The 22,903-nt window shown below is 36.5% G+C and overlaps 1 protein-coding gene across 1 annotated transcript in view; it reads left to right on the forward strand.

Moving 5' to 3' along the window:
• TMEFF2 (transmembrane protein with EGF like and two follistatin like domains 2) overlaps positions 1–22,903 on the forward strand; it is a 283,846-nt gene that overhangs the window by 16,354 nt on the left and 244,589 nt on the right. Inside the window, exon 4 of the mRNA XM_070380321.1 lies at positions 2,930–2,956. Within this exon, the coding sequence (XP_070236422.1) occupies positions 2,930–2,956 (27 nt within the window). The remainder of the gene's footprint in view (positions 1–2,929; positions 2,957–22,903) is intronic.

The following is a 22,903-nucleotide window of genomic DNA, read 5'->3' on the forward strand; positions in this document are numbered from 1 at the left end:
ACTACTGCCATTTTTCTTGATTTTCTCCAGCTATATGTATTTAATAGAAAACATATAGATGAATAGGCAAGATGTTCACTCAAATTTTTAATTATTATGTTCCAGACACAGTGATAAGCATTTAAAATGTGCCATTGTGCAGTTATCCTCAAAGTAGTCTAGTAGGATAGACATTACCCATTGATTAGAGGACCAATAAGCTTAGAATGGTTGAATAATATTCCTAATGTTATCCAATGAGTATGTTTGGAGTTTGGAATCCATCAGCTTTTATTCATTTCCTCTTAGGTGTATATATATGTAGGGAGCTGAATAAGACATGGTTCTTGATTTAAAGATGTTTACACTCTTAGTGGAAAAGAATAAGAAGCTATATACATACAACTAAAACAAAGGTAGACTGTATAAATGCTACAATAATACAACCTGTTATTAACTTCTGATGATTGTATAAGTAATTTTATAACTTAAGCTTTCAAATTAATTCAAATAAAGTCAGTTAAAATTCTAGCTGTGAAAAGATACAAAAAGTAGACTTTAGCAACTTTGACCATTCAAGCACTGTCCTGTCCAAAAGTGATTGCTCTGTGTCTTAGGACTCAGTTCAGTTGACAGGACTATTTTCCTGCTATTGAGATGAATGCATCAGCCTTTTTTCCTCTATTCTCTTAAACCAGTCAAATTGAATAATTAGCATCCTTATTTGAGTCTACATTTACCAAGATGGTTTTAATTATGAAATTTTTTTACCAGTTAACTTGCCTTTAAGGGAAGGATCAGATCAGATCAGATCAGTCGCTCAGTCGTGTCCAACTCTTTGCGACCCCATGAATCGCAGCACGCCAGGCCTCCCTGTCCATCACCAACTCCCAGAGTTCACTGAGACTCATGTCCATGGAGTCAGTGATGCCGTCCAGACATTTCGTCCTCTGTCGTCCCCTTCTCCTCCTGCCCCCAATCCCTCCCAGCATCAGAGTCTTTTCCAATGAGTCAGCTCTTCGCATGAGGTGGCCAAAGGGAAGGATAGGCTGACCCAAAGACTTTCTCCTTAGTCATGTAAGCAGTTAATGACTTGAGGCTTTGATTTAATAAAATATTAACTCTTATGGATATGTTAGTCTGGGTATCCACCAAGGCTGACAATTCAAAACAGCTGCTCCTTCATGACAGTGCTAATGTCTAACATAATGACAAGGAGAATTATTGGCAAGGCATTCATTCTTCCCTGTGTCAGTCTTCTATAGATTTTCATACATCATGCCTCTATGAGTGCTTTTCAATAAAGTGTCATTGAGGCAAGCAGGTAGAGGTAGTATTTTATTTTAATTGGTCTAAAACAACAAACACAAATTCATAAACATGGCATTTGATATGGCTCTTGAAATCTGGCTGAGAATTCAGTGTAAAATGAAGGCCAGTAAGACAAAGAATATCAGTATTAGTATACCAATATTAGTCTTATTTCCCATTATTAACATTAAAAATACATAGCCAAATGTATTTAGAATGGAAGGAAGTAGGGGGAGGCAGAAGGAAGGTGATGTCTCCACTTAACAGGTAGAAGCAAATGGAGACTCAATGGTTTTGACTCCAACTGAAGGCAATGGCACCCCACTCCAGTACTGCTGCCTGGAAAATCCCATGGATGGAGGAGCCTGGTAGGCTGCAGTCCATGGGTTCGCTGAGGGTCGCACACGACTGAGCGACTTCACTTTCACTTTTCACTTTCATGCATTGGAGAAGGAAATGGCACCCCACTCCAGTCCTGCCTGGAGAATCCCAGGGGTGGGGGAGCCTGGTGGGCTGCCATCTATGGGGTCACACAGAGTCAGACACGACTGAAGTGACTTAGTAGCAGCAACCAGTCCATCCTAAAGGAGATCAGTCCTGGGTGTTCATTGTAAGGACTGATGCTGAAGCTGAAACTTCAATACTTTGGCCACCTCATGCAAAGAGTTGACTCATTGGAAAAGACCCTGATGCTGGGAGAAATTAGGAGCAGGAGGAGAAGGGGATGACAGAGGATGAGATGGCTGGATGGCATCACTGACTCAATGGACATGAGTCTGGGTAAACTCCAGGAGTTGGTGATGGACAGGGAGGCCTGGCATGCTGCGGTTCATGGGGTCGCAAAGAGTCAGACACGACTGAGCGACTGAACCGAACTAAACTGAATAAATTGAGTGTTTCTGGGAAATGAGTTGTCAGAAATTGACAACTTTCCCAAGTTGTAATTATGTGAGAGGGAGGGGAAAGGACTGGAGTAAAAGGAAGGCAGAGAGAGGTTATTGTCTTCTCTGCCAACATCACCTAGGGTATAGCCAATTTTAGTCACAAAGGCAAACCTGAAGCTCACCCTTTTGGATTTCAGAAACAGTAGATGCTGTTTATACAGATAGACTCTTCCAGAGTTGTGGTATTTGGAAAACGTATTAGCTCTTATATAAAAAGATATTCATCTTTAAACAGTTTTTTCCTTTGTAATGTAATGTACAAGAATATAAGCCTTAATTATGAGTATTTGCCACAAGTCTTAGACTACTTAATTTCTAAATCTCAGTGTTTGTTATAAACATCTTGTTTTTAATTTTTTTGTTAATGGCATCATATTCATATTGACTAAAATAAAAATGAGAATTTTTACATAGTCAAATTTGAGAATTAATTCCAAAGCTAGATAATACATTGTTCATGAAATTTAAGATGAAAATAATAGAGAATTTATTTTATAAGCTATATTATAGATATTAAATTACATTGATATGAGTGTTTTCAGATTAAATATTAGTAATTTTTCAATTATATTAATATATAATGGAGAAAGTATTTATTTTAAATTTATTTTATTTTGGATTTAATTTAAAAGTTTATAAATATTTTTTGAATATGTCTTTTAAGCTAAAACAAATTACTTCCTTTTTCCTCCCAGATGCAGGATCAGGATCTGGAGATGGAGGTAGGAGTTGCCTTTTTATATATTGAAAGATTTACATGTGGATGTTACTTGTGGATATTTACTTATGTATTTTTCCTTACATATGTCTAAGACGAATTCACATTTTGCATTTTAGGAAAGGGAAAACTAAAAACAAAATCATTCTTCTTATTAAATAAATGTATATACCATATAAATTATTTTATAATTTATGAATCATTCTTAAGAACTTTTTCCATCTAATATTCCTATTCATTTATATATTTGTGTTTGAATTGACTTTGAGATAAACCTGCATAACAGAACTTCATAATAAGCCTCCAAGCATATTTGGCAGGACAGAAAACTCATAGAAAATCATTTAAATATTGGTTTTTTAAAAATACATAATTACAAGGTATTGATACTATTACATACATAGCTATTATGTAAACAGGAACATAATTATCAAATTAATAGTTTGAAACTGAAGGAGCTTTTTTCATTAAAGAAAAATAAAAATAATGAATTTAAGCCAGTGAAAATAAGTGTCTTTACTTCTTTGATTAAATTAATCTATAGTTATTTTTACTAACACAAGATATATGTTTTCATGATTTAGTTGTGTGTTTAAAGAAGTATATGAGATAGGCAGAAACTTTCAAAATTTTATATGATATACTTACTGCCAAATAAGATTTTACTTATGGATTGAACCTTCATTGTAAATTTCCCAAAATGCTTTTCCAGTTGAAATTCAAACAAAATTCTATCTTTATTTACTACAAGAAAAAATAGAAACAACTAAATATAATTTCAACAAGAATACTGAAAAGAGAATGAATAAAAACATAAACATTCTCTCAGGACCTTGCTTAAGTTATATAAAATGATTAAATGCATGTTTCTATTAAACTTTAGTTTTTAATGAAGAATTTGATAAAAGATGAGGAAAGAAGATGTTGGAGTCAGGAAAGTCAAATTCTACTGCTTACCTTATCTGGTTTGGGCAGCAAGTTAGAGATTTATCAAGTCAAAGGCTTAACTAGTTCAAATAAGCAACACCCAGAGAATAAAATTAGAGCAGCATATTGGAGGACAATTTTTTTTCATAAAGACTGAAATTGAATAGGAGTCACGATTCAGTACCATGAGAGTATGAATTTATTTCCATACCACATGACATTAGACAGTCATTTGATGTTAAGATAATCTTACTATTTCTAAGAAATTATTTTTTCCTCTGGCTGATTAATATAATATTCCTAAGAAAATTTCCCTGTAAGTTTTGGAAAGATGAGCTTCTAAGATCAAGCAAACTTTAAAGAGAAAAAGGAAAAAAGTTTTTTGAGTAGATATTTCACTATCAGAATATTAAGAAATCCATCAGTTTGTTAAAATGTCAATTTTGGAAGGGAGCAGTTCTATGAAAAATTTCTGTATTATTTCCCAGCTATTTAGTTTTTATGTGTAGTCTACTTAATTTGAAAGATATTATATTGTTTCAACCGTTCCACTCTTCACACGTCTTATTAATTTTTTGGCATCTTTAAAAACAAAACAGAATTATCTTCGTTGCTCCTTTTGTTAAAGCATCATGGTATACTTTTTTCTAGTTGAGTCTTTTCCTCATGTCATACATCATTTCATTTTTTTCAATAATAAGGTGTAATGGATGTATCAGATACTTATTGCCAGTTTTTCCTTCATTGTATTTAGCACATGCAATTGACAGTAAAGTCAACCTCACTCTTCCTTGTTGAACTCTAGACTGAAATATTAGGTTCATTATTTTTTCCTGTGATCTGTATAAGGTGATTTTTTAAAGGAAATCACTTTAATTTCATGAATAAGACATTTATAACTTAAATTTCATATACTTGTTGCAGACTATATTCCTTTATCTCCTTTTAAAAAATTTCTCTACCTTTCAATTATATGTGCTTTATATTAACTTGGAGGAAAAATAAACAAAACAACTTCTTAAGAGATAATTGCTTTGGGAAGAAAATAAAAGCATATAACCCATTTAATTCTGAGCTGTATTCTTTATAAAGAGTTGTTTTTCTGAAAGTTGTGGTAAATGAGTATTTACTCCTAGCTGTTTGCTTTATTTTTAGTCAGAGACTCAATAATTTTTGTTTTGTTTTGTTTTTGCTAAATTTATTTTTTCTAGTCTATGTGTTCTTTGCTCTGAAATACTAATGGTTTTAATTTTCCATATTTTTTTAACTTTAGTACAAAATGATAGAAAGCTTAATAACGAGAACCTAAAAGCATAGTTTAGAATGATCTGCACAATTCTAGTTCACACATCGATTGGATTATATGGAAAACATATTTGACTTGCTACCTCTGCTATATAAAGGATGGACTTGCTCCTTTTTCTGACCGAGTTCCTGTTACCAAGATATCTAGAAGAGCCAGAATCAGTTCCCTTTGAATTAACCAAAAGTGATTGAATTACCTATTATTGTTTGGTTAATCCAACAGTCCTAGTTAGTGATTGTCCTAACAAGTCTCTATAGGATGTATTCTCAATAACATGTATTTGGTTAATAATCAAGACATCTTTGTAAGCACTTTGGATAGTTAATGGTTATTTTTCTAATTTCATTTAACAAAAGTTAATATACTTCCCAAATGTAGTGCATTGATCTGAATAGTGAAGTGAACGATTTTATTTGGAAAACACACATGTGTGACTATCATAAATGACATGGTTAAATCAAATCCAAATCCAAAACACTTTATAAATACATAAGGTTTTACTTTTTTAGATTATCCTACATTCTTAAACAAATAAATATTAGTATTGAATATTAGACCTGATTTTTTTAAATTAAGTTTAACTTACTTGCACAAGGGTGTATCTATCATTTATTGCACTTGAGGAAACATTTTTACAGTATAAAAGAGATCTAAATGTTTCATAAAATTTATGCTAATTTGTTTTTGTATGTTTTATAGAAGGTTTAACTATCTTTAACTATTAATCTATTTATTTATTAAGGAAACATTAATATAAAGAATAATCCTGTGTTATTAGTTTTGAGTGAGAGACCAGTTGTCTATGGAATTCTCTGTTTTCAAGCAAAATGTTTAGTTGAAAAGGCATTTTAATCAAATAACCTTTTGGACAGACTCATACTTAAAAAAAAATTCAAGTTAAACTATAATTAGCTATATATGTGTCTGATAGAAAGGTAATATGTAGTAGAGTGTGGATAAAATTCCAAAGAATTTCAAAAAGTAGTAAAAAGAAAGGGGTTGGTGTTTCAAGTACTTATATATATGGAGATAATGTTGTAAATAAGAAAACGGGTGTGTGTAGGAGGGATAATAACATCTCCACCCACGGACTTCCTTAAGCAACAAACACTGCACTGTGAAAGAAGTATTAAAGGAGCCTCTTCTCAAAATCTAGGGCTGTGTGGGTGCTTAAGGGATAATTTTTAACACCTGCTTTTATTTCACAGTCTTTCAGTCATATTATAAGATAAGACCATGAATATTTTCCATTAAGCTTAACATATATTTCTGGATTAACTAGACTTCTGACAGATTCCTAAAAACAAAAACAAGTCCTGTAAAATAAAAAGTATATTTTAACTATCAAAAGAATGATAAACATATTATCCTGTTAAAAGTCTGGAAGAATTCATGATTAAATTTTAATAACATCTTATGGGAAGTTGTATGATAATGTCTATAGAAACAAAATGTCTCTAAGATATACAACATAGATGCAATGGGTATATTTTTAATTCATGAGGTAAAATGAAGCTCTGGGGCTTCATACAACTTATACAATTATATACTTTTAAGAGAATTCTTTAATAATTTAATCAAGAGATTAATGTCAGATATGTACAGCAACATATCAAATTAAATTTATATCCATTTGTTGTAGAAAGCCTGATTTTTGTTTTAATAATCCAGATAATGGCTATTATGATGACTTTAATGCACAAAATCAGTTATGCTATGTTTTATTTAATGCAAAATTGTCCTATGCATATTATCTTTGTATAATTTTACTTGGATGTACATAATTAAGACATTTATGTTGTATATACTTTGGCTAGAACAAGAAATATTTACATCGCAACAAACTGTAGACCCTAGGCTGTTTCTGATCATGTAGATTGCTAAAAACCAGAAAACAGTGTTATAACAAGTTTGAGAACTGAAAATTAATTTTTTAAAAATTCTTAGATTTCTAATGTGGATTTGATGATATTCAGGAATTACACCGAATTGAACAAGTCTCCTATCAGCTGGGGACCATAACAAGGTTTCTGGAGCTCTGAAGCTGAATATGACATAGTTCTTTACACTCAAGGAGATTAACATGTAAATTCTTTTCTTAGCAAGCAATGGGAAAATTATGATTCTAATTATCAAAAGAGAAATAATCCCCTGTAGAAATAAAATGTTAAGTATACTGTAAATAACAAGGAACTGAATGTTCATTCCATAAAATATTCTTATATCAGGTTAAGTAATTTTTTCTCCCATGTTGCTATACCAGTTCCCTTTCTTGATCTCAATCTGTACCTCTCCACCTTATTGTCATAGTCAAGTTCTGGCAAACAGTGTGCCTTGCCATGTGTTTTCTCCACTGGGTACACATTACAGTCAAAGTCTGACAGGCATCAGTTGTCAGCAACCTCATCTGGAATACTGATTAATTTAAAAATTCTACCCTGTACGCAAAGTTTGAGATTTTTCCATGGCAATACATACAAGGAGGAAGCAGAAACCGCTCTTGCTTTTGCTGTTCTACACCTTAGAGCTGCTGTTCTGCCTAGAGATGAGTTTATAGACATCTGAACCACAGATGAAATATATCTCAGGTTTTCATGGAGTAGAATCCATTTTGCTTCCTCTATAGCTCAAAGAAAACCAATATTGTGATGGAGTGATGAAATAGAGGTAGGATGAATGAAGATAGTGGATAACAAAAATGGAAAAACAAAACCAGCAAACAAAAGGAGGGAAACAAAGTGAGAATGATGGAAAATGAAAAGGGACAACAAAACTTTGTTACCAACATATCTTCACATATGACTACCTTCTTAAAAATAAAAATAACTTTTTTTTTTTTAGTAGAATGATAATAATTGACTGAATTTCCAGAGAAGATTGCTTGAGGATGTGAAATGGATGCCACAATATTTTCTTTTTCTGAATCACTTATATGGATTTCTAAAACCTATATCTAGGAAAGTAAATGTAATCATTATGTACAGTGTGATAGACATGGCTTTGGGCTAAGAATCTGGAGATTTGTGTTCTAAATTTTTAATTGTCTTAAAATGCCTTTTTGAGTCTCAAATGCCTATTTGAGTTTATTTGCAAACTCCTTGGAGATTCATTTATTTTATTGGTAAAGGAGAATAGTATCTGCTTATAGGAAAAGATGATTATAATAAACTAATGCAAAGGACTTTGGATTCAAAAAAATGAAATGAAAAGACTTTATATTAACTTTGTTCTTTTTTCCCATTTAAAAATATAATTTCTCTGAAGGGTTTAATTGAAATTTGGATCTTTGAATTAGTAAGTTTTAAGTTCATGGTCTCCAGTAGCATATTGGGCACCTACTGACCTGGGGTGTTCCTCTTTCAGTATCCTATCATTTTGCCTTTTCATACTGTTCATGGGGTTCTCAAGGCAAGAATACTGAAGTGGTTTGCCATTCCCTTCTCCAGTGGACCACATTCTGTCAGACTTCTCCACAATGACCCGCCCGTCTTGGGTTGCCCCACGGGCATGGCTTAGTTTCATTGAGTTAGACAAGGCTGTGGTCCTAGTGTGGTTAGATTGACTAGTTTTCTGTGAGTATGGTTTCAGTGCGTCTGCCCTCTGATGCCCTCTTGCAATACCTACCGTCTTACTTGGGTTTCTCTTACCTTGGACATGGGGTATCTCTTCACGGCTGCTCCAGCAAAGCGCAGCTGCTGCTCCTTATCTTGGACAAGGGTATCTCCTCACCACCGCCCCTCCTGACCTTGAACGTGGACTAGCTCCTCTAGGCCCTCCTGTGCCCGCACAGCCACCACTCCTTGGACCGCTCCAACATCTGCTGGATCATTGAAAAAGCAAGAGAGTTCCAGAAAAACATCTATTTCTGCTTTATTGACTATGCCAAAGCCTTTGACTGTGTGAATCACAATAAACTGTGAAAAATTCTGAAAGAGATGGGAATACCAAACCACCTGACCTACCTCTTCAGAAACCTATATGCAGGTCAGGAAGCAACAGTTAGAACTGGACATGGAACAACAGACTGATTCCAAATAGGAAAAGAAGTATGTCAAGGCTATATATTGTCACCCTGCTTATTTAACTTCTATGCAGAGTGCATCATGAGAAATGCTGGACTGGAAGAAGCACAAGCTGGAATCAAGATTGCCGGGAGAAATATCAATAACCTCAGATATGCAGATGACACCACCATTATGGCAGAAAGTGAAGAGGAACTAAAAAGCCTCTTGATGAAAGTGAAAGAGGAGAGTGAAAAAGTTGGCTAAAAGCTCAGCATTCAGAAAACAAAGATCATGGCATCTGGTCCCATCACTTCATGGCAAATAGATGGTGAAACAGTGGAAACAGTGTCAGACTTTATTTTTTGGGGCTCCAAAATCACTGCAGATGGTGACTGCATCCATGAAATTAAAAGACGCTTACTCCTTGGAAGGAAAGTTATGACCAACCTAGATAGCATATTCAAAAGCAGAGACATTACTTTGCCAACAAACGTCCGTCTAGTCAAGGCTATGGTTTTTCCAGTGTTCATGTATGGATGTGAGAGTTGGACTGTGAAGAAAGCTGAGCGCCGAAGAATTGATGCTTTTGAACTGTGTTGTTGGAGAAGACTCTTGAGAGTCCCTTGGACTGCAAGGAGATCCAACCAGTCCAATCTGAAGGAGATCAGCCCTGGGATTTCTTTGGAAGGAATGATGCTGAAGCTGAAACTGCAATACTGTTGCCACCTCATGCAAAGAGTTGACTCATTGGAAAAGACTGTGGTGCTGGGAGGGATTGGGGACAGGAGGAGAAGGGGACAACAGAAGATGAGATGGCTGGATGGCATCACCAACTCGATGGACATAAGTTTGAGTGAACTTCGGGTGTTGATGATGGACAGGGAGGCCTGGTGTGCTGCAATTCATGGGGTCCCAAAGAGTCAGACATGACTGAGCAACTGAACTGAAGTTCATGGTCTAAAATATTGATGCTGAGATAATAACAACTCTACAAATCCAATCACAGTTTTCAGTATTTAGAGGAGATAGCTAGATTTGCACTTTGAAGGGGAGTGAAATCATAGTTTTGATATTGGAGGAACTGTAGTTCTATATGACAGGTAAGAAATAGGGAACAGTTTTAAAAATTCAAAACAGTCAGTTCAGTTCAGTTCACTTGCTCAGTCATGTCTCTTTGTGACCCCATGGACTGCAGGATGCCAGGCTTCCCTGTCCATCACCAACTCCCTGAGTTTACTCAAACTCATGTCCATCCAGTCGGTAATGCCATCCAACCATCTCATCCTCTGTCAACCCCTTCTCCTCCTGCCTTCAACCCTTCCCAGCATCAGGGTCTTTTCCAATGAGTTAAATCTTTGCATCAGGTGGCCAAAGTATTGGCGCTTCAGCTTTAACACCAGTCCTTCCAATGAATATTCAAACTGATTTCCTTTAGGATGGACTGGCTGGATCTCCTTGCAGTCCAAGGAACTCTCAAGAGTCTTCTCCAACACCACAGTTCAAAAGCATCAGTTCTTCAGCACTCAGCTTTCTTTGTGATTCAACTCTCACAAATGATTACTGTCCATAATGATTACTGAAAAAAAACATAGCATTGACTAAATGGACCTTTGTCAGCAAAGTAATGTCTCTGCTTCTGAATATGCTGTCTAGCTTGGTCATAGCTTTTCTTCCAAGGAGCAAGTGTCTTTTAATTTCATGGCTTCAGTCACCATCTGCAGTGATTTTGGAGCCCAAGAAAATAAAGTCTCTCACTGTTCCCATTCTTTCCCCATCTATTTGCCATGAAGTGATGGGACCAGATGCCATGATCTTTGTTTTATGAATGTTGAGTTTTAAGCCAACTTTTGCACTCTCCTCTTTCACTTTCATTAAGAGGTACTTTAGTTCCTCTTTGTTTTCTGCTATAAGGGTGGTATCATCTGCATATCTGAGGTTATTGATATTTTTGGCAATCTTGATTTCAGCTTGTGCTTCATCCAGCCTGGCATTTCACATGATGTACTCTGCATAGAAGCTAAATAAGCAGGGTGACAATATACAGCCTTGATATACTCCTTTCCAATTTGGAACATTTGTTGTCCCATGTCCAGTTCTAATTATTGCTTCTTGACCTGCATACAGATCTCTTAGGAAGCAGGTCAGGTGGTCTGATATTCCCATCTCTGTAAGAATTTTCCACAGTTTGGTGTGATCCACACAGTCAAAGACTGTAGCATAGTCAATGAAGCAGAAGTAGATGTTTTTCTGGAACTCTCTTGCTTTTTCTATGATCCAACGGGTGATCAAAACAGTAAATAATTCTTAAGATTACAATGGCAGTCAGTTGCCTCTGCAGAAATCCCAAAAAGAAGAAATGGGAGGGATTCACAATATGATGGATTCGGTATACTCACATGGAGAAGGCAGTGGCACCCCACTCCAGTACTCTTGCCTGGAAAATCCCATGGATGGAGGAGCCTGGTAGGCTGCAGTCCATGGGGTCGCTAAGAGTCGGACACGACTGAGCGACTTCACTTTCACTTTCATGCATTGGAGAAGCAAATGGCAACCCACTCCAGTGTTCTTGCCTAGAGAATCCCAGGGATGGGGGAGCCTGGTGGGCTGCCGTCTATGTGGTCGCACAGAGTCAGACACGACTGAAGCGACTTAGCAGCAGCAGCAGCAGGTATACTCACAAAGAAGAATTTTCATTAGGATGCTAAGCATTGCAAAGTTTTTCTAAGGGGATTTGAACTTTTAGAAAGAGATTCTTTTAAAGTAGATGGAAATACTTTATTATAGTTCTGCTGGATGCCAGAGCATGAATTAGATAAATCCATAAGGATACCTAACTCAGGTATAATTGTTTGTAAAATGCCCTGTGGTTTATAAAAAGCACTAATTTATTTAATCACAATAGCAACCTTTGGATATGTGGAAGATAATAAAAAAAAAATAGCATTTTACCCACAATGCCAGCAACAGTACATTATGTTAACTAAGCCAGTCCTTGAATTTCAAGAAGGAAGGAAACTATAGTCTACAAGGTACCCTACCTTTTGCAGTAGCTGTATGCAACACCTATATCCAATAGACCCCATATTCTATTTACATAAATCTTATCAACAATCATATGAAATTTTATTATCTCTTCTCCTTACCCTCTTCTTACTCTCATTTTTATTTCTGAAACTATCTATTCTATTCAAAGTGTTATTAGTCATTCTGTTGTGTCTGACTCTTTGCAATTCCATGAACTTTAGCCCTCCAGGTTCCTCTGTCCCTGAAATTCTTCAGGCAAGACTACTGAAGTGGGTAGTCAGTACCTTCTCCAGGGGATCTTCTCGACCCAGGGATTGAACCCATTTTTCCTGCATTGCTGGCAGATTCTTTACTATCTGAGCCAAAGGGGAAGCCCATTCTATTCAAGGTCATCCTCAAACCCCTATGGATTTATGTATCATCAAGTTAATCATACTCATCAATCTATAAATGGTTTGCCATCTGTTCTTCTCTATTAATTTTCCCTTCATCACCCATCTCTGGTCTTATTCCTTTTTGAAGTATTCACTCTAAGGTATTTGTTATACTTTAACTTGGGGAAAAAATATGATTGTGTAAGTGGTTGCAGGAAGTGGTAGTTAAAGACTCAGTCTCTGGAAGTGTACTCTGTGGATTTGGTCCCCATTCCACCACTTACTCGCTATGTGACCACAGACAGGTTACTTACACAATCTATTTTAGTTTCTTCATCCATGATCCTTGTAGGGTTTCCCGAGAAATAGAATCTGAGGTTAGATTTGTACATTCGAGGTTCACTAGTAGGGCTTTCAGGATCAGCATTGGTAGGAAAGAAGGACGTAGGACTGGGCAGATGGAGTAGGAATGGTGCAGTTTTAAAAAGCCACGGCAGGCACCATAAAGAGCTCTCAACATGGCATGTCCCCTCTGAGTTGTACTTAAAATTGGGTTGATGGGGCTGCACCTTCACATCCCACCATTGATCACTGTTGATGTGGGTGAACCCCAAGGGAGTGTTACCTCGGACCAGGTGGCTCTCTTTAACTACAGGCTAGACCTGGATAGGGACTCTGCTGTGACCTGTCTGTGAACAACATTCCCAGCAGAGAAGGGGCAAGTATGCTCATTGCATCATGGCATTCTCTACAATCTGTAACATTTAAAACAAGAAACAAAACAGAATCCCTGCTCTTGCAGAGCTTATTTCTTGTGAAAAGAGCCAAAGAGTAAACAAATAAACAAGAAAAAATGGATTGTCATATGGTATGCAGGAGGGGAAAAGTGAGATAAGCAAAGGTAGAAAGTTGCTAATGGATTTGAAGTGATCAGGAACGCATGGACAAAGATAAGGAAGTGAAGGATCGGGATCGAGGCTTGCAAATAAGCAAGAGAAGGGCATTCTAGGAGAACTGCAATGCAAAAGCTCTGAAGGTGCATAACCCCAGAAGGTCTCAGATGTTAGTTAGACTGAAGTGAGTGAGAGGATGCTTGGAGATAAGGAAGAGAGATGGAGGTGAGCCTATAGACCCTTTTATGGGGTTTGACTCTTCCTGTGAGTAAGTTGGGAGCCATCGAGGGTCCACAGCAAAGAAAATGTTCTGATGTGACTAGTGATTTTACCAGATCTGTGTTGAGTTGAACGCAATGAGTTGAAGTAAGGGAAGAAGGAAAGACTACTGTAATTAAAAGAAAAAAGATGGGACTTGCCTGGTAGTCCAGTGACTTAGGCTCTGTGCTCCCAATGCAGAAGACCAAGGTTGGGTCCTTGGTCAGGGAACTAGATCCCATATGCCACAATTGAAAAAGACCCTGCATGCCAAATAAGTACACATATTTTTAAAAAGAATGAACATATTTAAAGAAGAAAAAAGATAACATTTCTTTTACCTGCTTGTCAATGTTCAGGAGTCTGTGATATATTCTCCACAATGTCTCTTGTCTATTCCAGATGTACCAATCTGCTACCCACCCAAAAGACGTTGTTGGTGGTCCTTTAAGTAGATATCCTACTGTAGATATTGTGCAGTAGTTGAATCAATTTTTTTTTTCTCTTAGGGTATTTTCATATTTAGGGTTTTATTTAAGATGTCCTTCTCTTGTTTTGATGCTTGTAAGCAAGCAGAACATTTCAGGCATTAGCAGACAGTATTTAATACATAGGAATCTCTCTGCATGCTGCAGTGCATGCCAAATTGCATTGACTTTTGTTTCAAATTTGGATTTGAAAATATAGCATTTTTTTTAGTGTACTAGATGTACAATATGTATCGTAGCATATGATTTTCAATGTGTACTTAACAAAGAGCAATTTCATTTTCTCTGGTAAATTACACACTTGTTATAGCTTTGGGATTTAAAAGAATCCTGGAATAAATAGAAAACAATATGTTTAAATAATGTTAGCATTCTGGCTCAGTGAGTCAAACCACAAGAATTATTCCAGTGACTTTCAGTTAGTCAACTGGTTCTGAAGATAACTTTCATTTTGTGTTCCTTGCTGGGATCTCTCTCTGAGAAGAATAAAAGGAGAATTAACTGTATTTTAAGTAAGGTTGAATGGATGATTCCAAGAACTTGTTTAGCAGATGGATCATTTAAATTGGATCTATTCCTAATCAAAAAAATATTTAATATAAAATAATAAATACAGTTCTTATAAACTTAAACTTCTATCCCATTTTCTCTCATTTCCCAGCTGCTTTTCTCACTCCTTAATTTTATAGTTTGACTGATTGGATGGTTGTTCTAAGATTACCTTCTGATGGGGAAGGCCACAAACAGAAATCCATATTAGTGGAACCAGTTAAGAGGGAACCCATTTCTAGTATAGCCTCTACACAAAATTAATGTACTCTGCATATATTTGGTCCTGGCTAAATTGAGAAATTTTGCAACATCTTGGAAGCATTGAATTGGGGTGAGAGTCATTTTAGACACACTCCAGAGACTGTAAACTTAACAGAAAGCCATGGCCTTTGGCAAGTAGAGTTTCTGACACACTGATTTAAGCGGTGGTGGTGAACATTTGGTAAAGAGACATGTTGAGCCACATACTATCATTTCTCCTGAACACTTGGAGCTTTCTGATGCAGTTTGAGTTCTAATCCTTAAGGATTGGAGAGTTTACAATGGTGAAGATTTTATTAAGTTACTCAAAAGACAACTATAATAGCAGTTTGAATGTGCTCCTCTTTGAAAGTAGGTGTTATTTTTAAATATAATTAAAGAGAAACAACTGGCAGTTTAGAGGAAAAGGGATATTAGTGGTAGTAATTACACTGTATCTTAAACAGTGGGATGATGTTAAATGGTTATATTCTGGAAACTCATGTTCTAACTACTTTTGAGGCCCATGCTGCCCCAACAACCACATTCAAGCATTCATTCAGAAAACACCCTTGACCTTTCACGAAGAGAGAGCTTCCTTACACCAAACTCTGCTTTGAAATAGAATATGGCAGAGTTATAAACCCAGTTCAATCCTATAAATCAGGACACTGTGTGAATTTTCTATTGTGAATAGCTCTCAGATTTCTGTGTCCAGACCCTTCACCAATCCCTTATTTCATCCCTCGTCATCTCTTGTCTATAATGTTGAAAAAACGCCTCCTAACTTGTCTCCCTTTTTCCAGTCTTGTCCTAAAATTTTTCTTACTTGCACAGTCAGAATGATTTATAGAAAATACTTATCTGAGCATATCATTCCCCTGCCTACAACCCCACAATGGCTGTCCATCATCCTTAGAATAAAAGTCAGTCTTTCCAGTAGGAAGTACAAAGACCTCCAGAATTGCTCCAGTACCTGCTCACCATCCTCATCATTAATCTTCTTCACCTCAGAGCTGACAACTCCATTGTACCTTTGCATTGAGAGTAGTTCACTGAGACACAACGTCAATAGGTTTCATGCCTCTTTGCTTTGCTAATGCTCTTCCCTCTTCCTAAAATGTGTCCCGTGCTTTTGCCTAAATAGTATTCATCTTCCAAAACTAAATCAAGGCTCATATAATATAGGGAGATTGCCGTAAATCTGCTGATTGGAGTAAATATCATTCTACTTTGTGTCACTAATCTGATTCATTGAAGTAGCATGTTTATGTATGTGCTTACAGCTAATTATTAATACCCTTAGATGCAGACCGCAAGGCCATATGCTTAGGAGGATATCATTGAATCTTTGCTCAGCTGAGCTAAGGCTCTAAAACTAACAAAAAAAAGTGTGCTTAAATTTTGAAATGTTTGTATTCACATTTGGCTACTACAGTTTAAATTATTTGAAATTCTGAAATAAAAGTTAACTATGAAGAGTTTCATATGCTAAAATAACTGTAGAATTATTTTAACTCAATAGAAAAGGACTAAAAAATACTAGAGAGTAAGAGAATGATCCATGCCACCAGGAATAAGACAAGAAGATGATATTTGCAAGCCTAAAACAGCTTCATAAATAAGCAACTGCTTATCCAAGACCTAAAGAAATTCAAGGAAATCCAAGAGGAGCCTAGCAAAAATATAGGCTACCAGCTTAAGCTCAGAAGCTTTCCTTTTGCATTTCCTTTATTTTTGAAGTACATGGCATCTGATACTATTAATGTCAATTTGTTCATCTGTGATTTGCCTCATTCTCCTAAAAGTGGTGTGCAAAGAAAAAAAATTGAAGTTATTTTAGGATTCTAGTTAGTTTGTAGGTAATTGAGATAATTTTACCCAATGTGAATGCTTTATCCCACTTCTAAATTACTTATTAAAATACCAAATGACTTTGGCCAGAGAATAAAATCATTTGGAAATCCATTTGGTACCTTCATTTAATTTGACACTGAACCAGTGGGGAAAAAATAAAAGATGGTCTTTTCAGGGAATTATAATGATTACCCCAAATAAAATGTACTTTAACCATAGACTAATACTGCCTGAAGAGTAAAACACTTGATATTAATTTCTTAGAGCTAGAAAAGAAAGAAAGTGAAGTCGCTCAGTCGTGTCCGACTCTTTGCAACCCCGTGGACTGTAGCCTACCAGGCTCCTCTGTCCATGGGATTCTCCAGGCAAAAATACTGGAGTGGGTTGCCATCTCTTTCTCCAGGGGATTTTCCCAACCTAGGGATCAAGCCCAGGATGCCTGCATTGCAGACAGACGCTTTACCCTCTGAGCCACCAGGGAAGCCCAGAGCTAGCACGTTTCTTCATTAAACGGAATAAGAAAGCAGAACTCGTGAGCTTCAGCTTTCAGCTTATGAAGCATCCAGTGGTATATGAAGAGGAAAGGGCCTCCTCCATATGATGCCATGAAGATTTTAGAGGAAATGATTTTAAAGTAAGTCACTGTGCTATCATCAGACTGAAAGTAAAGATCCAACCAGCAGAATTTCATAGAAGTGGGCCTGGCATGTAGTAGGTGCTTGATAAGTATTTGTGAGATTAACGCATGGATGAATGAACTGCTAGAGCAGCGATGTGAACTCCTATAATAGCAAATAATTGATGCATGTGTGAACAAGGAGGCCCTGCTCCCACCTCCGAGTAACTGCTAACTATGGCCCTCGACTTACTTAGAGTAGGCATCAGAAATGCCATGAGATGTCATTTCTCAAGAAATCTGAAGAGCGATTCTATTTCTTCCACTAACTCTGAGTCACAGCTCTTCCCCACATCCCTATGCTCTTTTTTTTTTTTTCATCTGTTTTCCCATGAATGAAACTGGAACAATATGGTAATGCTGTACTCAGATATAAAAGGAGATATTTATAGGGGATAAAAAGGAGAGTTTGGAGAAACAAGATAGGAGAGCAATCTGGTAAGAAAGAGAAGGATTTTTCAGTGCAAAATGTCAGAAAAAAAGGAGAAAGCGGTGGTGTTCAATGTTTTGTCTAAAAAAGTTTTTAGTGTCCTTCTAAAGGACAAAAAATGTGGAATGTTAAATGGCTTCAGACGGGTAGGCAGTACTATTTTTTTTATATGTTCCAACTCTTTAATATTTCTTTCCATATTAACACATCAAATATTTACTCATTTAGTGCATTTCTCCCTCAATAGTTTCTATACCCCAACATATACATGTTTTGAGAAGAAAATCAAGAAAAAGTTGATGCAGACAAAGATTTTCCTCTTAACTCCACTCCACACAAAATTTTTCTCACCCATCTAAAATAGTATTTAATGCTGCCAGAGAATATTTCATTAGGAAAAACAGATCTTGTTCTTGCCAGACAAGACAAAGGTTGAAATCAATGCTTCAGACTGCTGAGTAGGAGATCTGACAACCTGCCCTTACCCAGCACTTCTGCAACGTGCTTGGCAGAACTTGAATGCCTCAGGATGCTATTATACTAGAGGGTATCCAGTTAAGTAATACTGAGCAACGGAGCATAATTTGACCTATTTTGAAGAGTCACAGATAAGGTGAAGAACTTGCTCCAATTTGCCCAAGACTTTTCCAGTTTTCACATGGAAAATCCTGCATCCCAGGATACTCCACAAAAATAAGGATGCAGAAATAAGGATGATATGGCACCTAAGTCACATAGGAAAGGCTAAGAAGCCTTATGGTTTAGAAGTTTGCTAAATTTTGTTTAAAAAGTATTTTAAAACAACACCTGACCATGAATCATTTTTCTTAAACAAATATATTTTAAAAATTAAAGGAATTAGTAATTTAGGGTACATACTTTAGGAAACTCTGCTCCAACCCTAACCATTTATCTCTTGACCCCTGCAATCTCATTAGCAGTGTGTGTTATAGGACATATGGAGACCTGAGGGATGATCTACCAGTTGTGACTGAGTCTTCTTCTAAACCTTAGACTACGTAAGCCTCAGGCTGGAAACTTGGAAGAATTTCCATATAGAAATAATTTCATCACTTCAAAATCATTCTCTTTCACAAATATTAACCTGTCTTAATGCACATATTTTAGGAGTTTCATTGTGGTGGTTGTTGTTTAGTTGCTAAGTTGGGTCCGACTCTTTAGCAACTCTAGGGACTATAGCCCACCAGCTCCTCGGTCCCGGGGATTTCCCAGGGAAGAATATTGGAGTGGGTTGCCATTTCCTTCTCCAGGGGATTTTTCCGACCCAGAGATGGAACCTGTGTCTCCTGCTTGGCAGGCAGATACTTTACCACTGTGTTACCTGGGAAGGAGTTTCTAAAAGAAGGTAAAAATACTGTGAAAATCTTTAAAAGATTTATATTCTAAATTCTTTTCTTATTTGCTATTGTATAATTCTGGATGAGTCTTGAGTAGATGTTGGGAAGTATGCATAAATTTAAAAATATGTTAGGAGAAAGTTTGGAGATTGCCATTATATGACAACAGAATCATTCATGCAACTTTCCTCTGAACTTTTCTGTGTGGGACTAACCATACCTATAGAGGGGAGGAGAGAGGACAAGGAGATAAAAATACATAGAATGGAATAGAAACCTTTACAATGTCTGGAAATGGAGAAAAATTCAGATTCAGAGCTGCCTGTTCAGACACTCAGCTGTGTTTGACTCTTTGCGACTCCATGGACTGCAGCACGCCAGGTTTCCCCATCCTTCACCATCTTCTGGAGCTTGCTCAAACTCATGTTCATTGAGTCGGTGATGCCATCCAACCATCTCATCCTCTGTCATCCCTTTCCCCTCTTGCCTTCACCCTTTCCCAGCATCAAAGTCTTTTCTAATGAGTCAGCTTTTTGCATCAGGTGGCTAAAGCATTGGAACTTCACCTTCAGCATCAGTCTTTCTAATGAATATTCAGGACTGATTTCCTTTAGGATTGACTGGTTTGATCTCCTCGCTGTCCACGGGATTCTCAAGAGTCTTCTCCAACATCACAGCTCAAAAGCATCAATTCTTAGTTCCATTCTGTACTTGTCACCACATCACAAACTAGGACAGGTGCCTCTTCCTGCACCTGCAAATTTGGTTAAAGAAGGCAAAGCCCATTTTAGTGATCCACAAAGGATTAGCTGAGTGGATTCATGAAAGGGACTCTGTTATGCTGAATAATGTATTCATTCCAACAAAACCTTAAACTTTTCTCAATTCAAAGACTTTTTTTCCTAAGTTTTTCTAAGTACTTTTCAGCTCTAAATATCTGAGAATTAAAAAGTATTATTTCTGACATTTCTAGCACACATTATTTACTGATAATGCTGAGAGAACATTCCTTTTAATAAAATTTCTAATTTTCATACCTCTTGGATGAGGTCAAGCAAAAGAAAAAGGCTTTAGCTGCATACCACTCCCCGAGGTTAAAGGAATGAAAAGGAAGAGTTGGAAAAGTAGTTTAAATAGTGTATTGCTTTTAGGTGTGCTGCTTCAAATTGGGCAATTATAGAAACACTGGTAGAGACACATCCCTGCTAATTTACATATGCATAGCATTAGACGCATCACTAAAACTCATACAGCTTATCTGTTTCAATAATTGATAAGCCTAGTGTAACACTCTAAAGACTATTTTATACTGTCTTGTATTAAGATCTTATAATGAGCAGCTACTCTGTGTTAGATACTTACAGCCACATAGTACATACTTGTTATAACTATTCAAGAAATACATGTCTCCATTTTCCAATGAAGAAAGTAAATGGCACACAGGTTAAAATACTTGTGCATAACCATGTAGTTAGTGGCACAGCAAGGGTTTAAACCCAGGCCCTGAAGCTCTACAGTTCCTTTTTCTTTTCTCCACTGTTCCCTGTGCAATCTACCTTATATTTTAAAGTCAGAGATTTAAAATATATGACTTTTCATATTAAAATATATTAAACAGGTATTAATTTCATTAAAGGAAGATGTTGCTGTTAAGTAGGAATTTTGCACTAATCAGAAAAATGTGTATGCTTTTTGTTTTGTGTGATGTGCCTTTGGCTTATTAGTCCTTGGTGCACACACACACACACACACACACAGAGTTTTTTTATTCAGAATATTCATTTCACTAGTATTTATTGATAATACAATACTTTCTTCTAGTTACACTATATACTCTTTTGATTTAATAACATGGCATAATATTACTATACTTTGTGCCAACCATGTCTTACATGCTTGAGATACAGAAAAAAGTCCCTGTTTGTGAAGCTTATTTCTAAAGGGAAGAAAAAGACATAAGCCAAGCAAATAAATAAACAAGAACTTTTCAGAGAATGACAATTTATTTTAATAAAGTAAAACGGTGATGCAATTCAGAATGACTGAGTTTTATGGAAAGAGTGAGATTTGCTGTGTGCTGTGCTCAGTCACTCAGTCATGTCCAAAAATGTTATTTGCAACCTCATGGAGTGTAGCCCACCAGGCTCCTCTGTCCATGTGGATTCTCCAGGCAAGAATACTGGAGTGGGTTGCCATTCCCTCCTCCAGAGGATCTTCCCTACCCAGGGACTGAACCCTCATCTTCTGAGTCTCCTGCGGTGACAGGCAGATTCTTTACCTGCTGAGCCATTGGGGAAGCCCCGAGATTTGTACTGAATGCCTAAATTGTGCACCAAGATCCCAAGGCAAGGCACTAGAGAAAGCAAATGTCAATGCGCTAAAGAGGACCTTAGTGAAATCCAGAAACAGAAAGTAGGTAAATGTAGTTTGAACACAGTGATTGAGGAGGAAAGTGGTAGGATAAGAGAGTGGAGAAGTGGGAAAGAATTTGGGTTTTATTTATAGTGTCATGGGAAGCATTTGGAGGAGAGTAATATAATCTGGCTTATATTTTTAAAAGACTGCTCCGGCTGCTATGTGGAGAATGAATTATAGATGAAACAAGAGAGGAAGCAAAAAAATCAGCAAAAAGGATTATTGTAGTATAAAAGGTAAAGATGATCCAAACCTAACTGGGGTGCTGACAGAAAAGATAGTGAGAAGGTGACAGATATGCTGATATCCCAGGTCTACTCAAATGACCTTTCATTCCTTTCCATATTGGCACCGGTATGAACAAAAATGTTATATACCAACACAAAGAAGGATCTAGGAAGGAGAAGGAAAAAAGATTAAAATCCTATCACCTCATTGTGTGCTCTTAAAAATCTCCATACACATTTGGCATGAGTGAATATATAGGTTTACATCTAAGACATGAAAATGTTTCATAAAAGACATCATTTTAAAAAACCAAAGCTCATGCATTCAGCCTATTGTATTCATCTAAGGCAATTTTCTCAGACTTCAAGAGGGAAAGCAGATTGATGTACGTTGGGGATTTTCAACCAGTGGCTTTTCAATAAAGCCTGCATCTACTGATGTTTTTGTTTTTCATTTACCATTTTAAATTTATACCACTTAAGCATCATCACTGGCATGGCAGTAAAAGGTAAAATATAAAAATAGACAGCTCTATAATTTGGCCTTTAAATGGCTTTATGCATTTATATTCTATGTAGGATATGTAACAGATTGTGATAACAGAATCAGGTATAATCAAGTTGCAGCCTTACAAATATAGCAAATATCACGAAACAGCTCTCTTCTGCTGACTCAAAGAGTGGGAGTTCTACTTCTTTCATTATATTCTTTCTATAACAGCTTATCACTAGAAACACCTTTATGGCACTTCTCCTGCTTTGTCAGTGTGAATGTCCCCACCATAGCACTTTCCCCATATTTGCCATTGATTCTTGCATTGGGTTTTCTTCTTTGCAGACAACTAATTTGAGTGGCTTTAAATCTAAAACATAACTTCCACCTTTAGTTTCTCAGTTCACATAGCAATATAGTGAAGTCATT

Source organism: Bos mutus, chromosome 2 (genome assembly GCF_027580195.1).
Source record: "Bos mutus isolate GX-2022 chromosome 2, NWIPB_WYAK_1.1, whole genome shotgun sequence".
NCBI lineage: Eukaryota > Metazoa > Chordata > Mammalia > Artiodactyla > Bovidae > Bos > Bos mutus.